General features: G+C 40.6%; 2 protein-coding genes across 5 annotated transcripts in view; one reads left to right on the forward strand and one right to left on the reverse strand.

Annotated features, from left to right (window-relative positions):
* Positions 1 to 1694, forward strand: part of rassf4a (Ras association domain family member 4a) — a 21184-nt gene that overhangs the window by 3213 nt on the left and 16277 nt on the right. The window lies entirely within an intron of this gene.
* The window catches only part of LOC116704972 (C-X-C motif chemokine 11), a 1806-nt gene continuing 610 nt past the window's right edge, over positions 499 to 1694 (reverse strand). Inside the window, exons 3-4 of the mRNA XM_032540784.1 lie at positions 1538 to 1621; positions 499 to 1024 (exon numbers count right to left, since the gene is read on the reverse strand). Of these exons, the coding sequence (XP_032396675.1) occupies positions 889 to 1024; positions 1538 to 1621 (220 nt within the window). The 3' untranslated portion in view covers positions 499 to 888. The remainder of the gene's footprint in view (positions 1025 to 1537; positions 1622 to 1694) is intronic.

The following is a 1694-nucleotide window of genomic DNA, read 5'->3' on the forward strand; positions in this document are numbered from 1 at the left end:
TGTGTGTGTGTGTGTGTGTGTGTTTGTTCTCTTTTGTCACATGCTTTACAAGAAATCAAGCGCTCACTTTCATGGTCTTTGCCCACGCCCTTATCACCTGGATGTCTCAGTTGTGCAACACCAACAGTAGGCTAGTCCGTACAAATATTCTGTGATAGATGATCTGTGATATGTACAATTTTGGCGCAATGTTTTCTCCAAAACACCTCTTGCAAATGCTCGTACATCAATTGGTCACCTCCTTGGATTTTAGAGTGCCATGGAAAGAGATATCTATACATCCACAATATACTACAACACACAGTTAGCTGGATGTTTGTGCAGATGTGTTAAGTGAGGCATGTTTGCTTTGTGCCTGCCGCTGACTCACATCCTGTAGTTTATTAACTAAAGCTCTAAAGAAAATTAGGGGTTTTAACAATAAATACCATGCAAAGCCACACTAATGTTTCGGATATATTTAATTGAAAAAAAAACAATGTCTGAAAAATGCTCATATTCATATAAAAATAAATAACCAACTACGGCTCTTCAGTTAGCTTTTCCGGCTGCATACACAGAACTACACATAAACAATACATTGACCGTTTAAGAGTGTTTTAAAGCTTAAAACTGTTAACATTTAGCCTCCAGGGCTTAGTTTTCAACATTACATCAGTCGTTTGCACACAATCAATAAAGCCCCCTGCTGCTGGCGTACGAAGACGGTTTCATTTACAGCTCAGACAACAATTCATAGGAGTTTGATATCAGAGCTGTGCAACGTTTATAGAAAGAAGCTGTTTTTCTTAACGACCTCTTTGTCCTGGAGTCCACAGTGTGGCAAGAATCAGCATGTAGACGCTTCTCTCCGTATAGTAGCTTTGTATCATTTGTCAGGCTGGTTGACTATTGGGAGTTAGAGGACGAGGATTTCCTGTTGTGGCCCCTGCTCCTCTGTCGAGAGCGCTGGCGCTGACCTCCTTTCCCTCCCCTCCTCCTCCTCTTCAGGCACGGCTTCACTTCACGACCCATCTTATGAGCTCTGGAAAACACACACAGAATTACAAACTTTAGCCTGAAGCATGGGCTGTGAATTGAAACTCAGGAAGCACATATCAGTATTTGGATACAATATTTGTTTTGGCATGAAAAGCTTTTATGACAGAATCCATCATAGAAAGTAAAGCATGAAATACTTTGATTCTAATACAAAATTAGTTGATAACCACTACGTGAGAGGCACTAACTGTTATTCTTAGTAAAAAAGCATGTTGAGGAAAAAAAAGAAACCGCTCAAAAAGGTGCTTTGTTAGTACAAGAACTGGCTTGGCAACAACAAATAAGATACTGTTGGTAGACGTTTACAGGAAATATGTAGATGTGTGGAACCCTTCTCTAACCAGTTAGGACGCACGTCCTAAATATTCTGCAATCTGTCGTGAAAGAAAGATTGCTGTTGCTTGCAAATGAATTGAAGGATTACTTATTATAAAACCCAGTAGCTGTGCTTGTCCTGAGTGAGTGTGTCTACCAGTGCACTGATCCAGACTCTTACCTTTTCCAGCAGTGAATCAGCTGTTTGCCCATCGGTGCCTCTGGATTCAGACACACTGGACTGTTGTTATTCTTTAGTGTCACTCTGAAAAACACATGTAAACCCACACATTTACTAATCTGGACTTGTGTGTGTGTGTGTGTGTGTGTGTGTGTGT

The sequence above is a fragment of the Etheostoma spectabile genome, chromosome 17 (assembly GCF_008692095.1).
Source record: "Etheostoma spectabile isolate EspeVRDwgs_2016 chromosome 17, UIUC_Espe_1.0, whole genome shotgun sequence".
Lineage (NCBI taxonomy): Eukaryota > Metazoa > Chordata > Actinopteri > Perciformes > Percidae > Etheostoma > Etheostoma spectabile.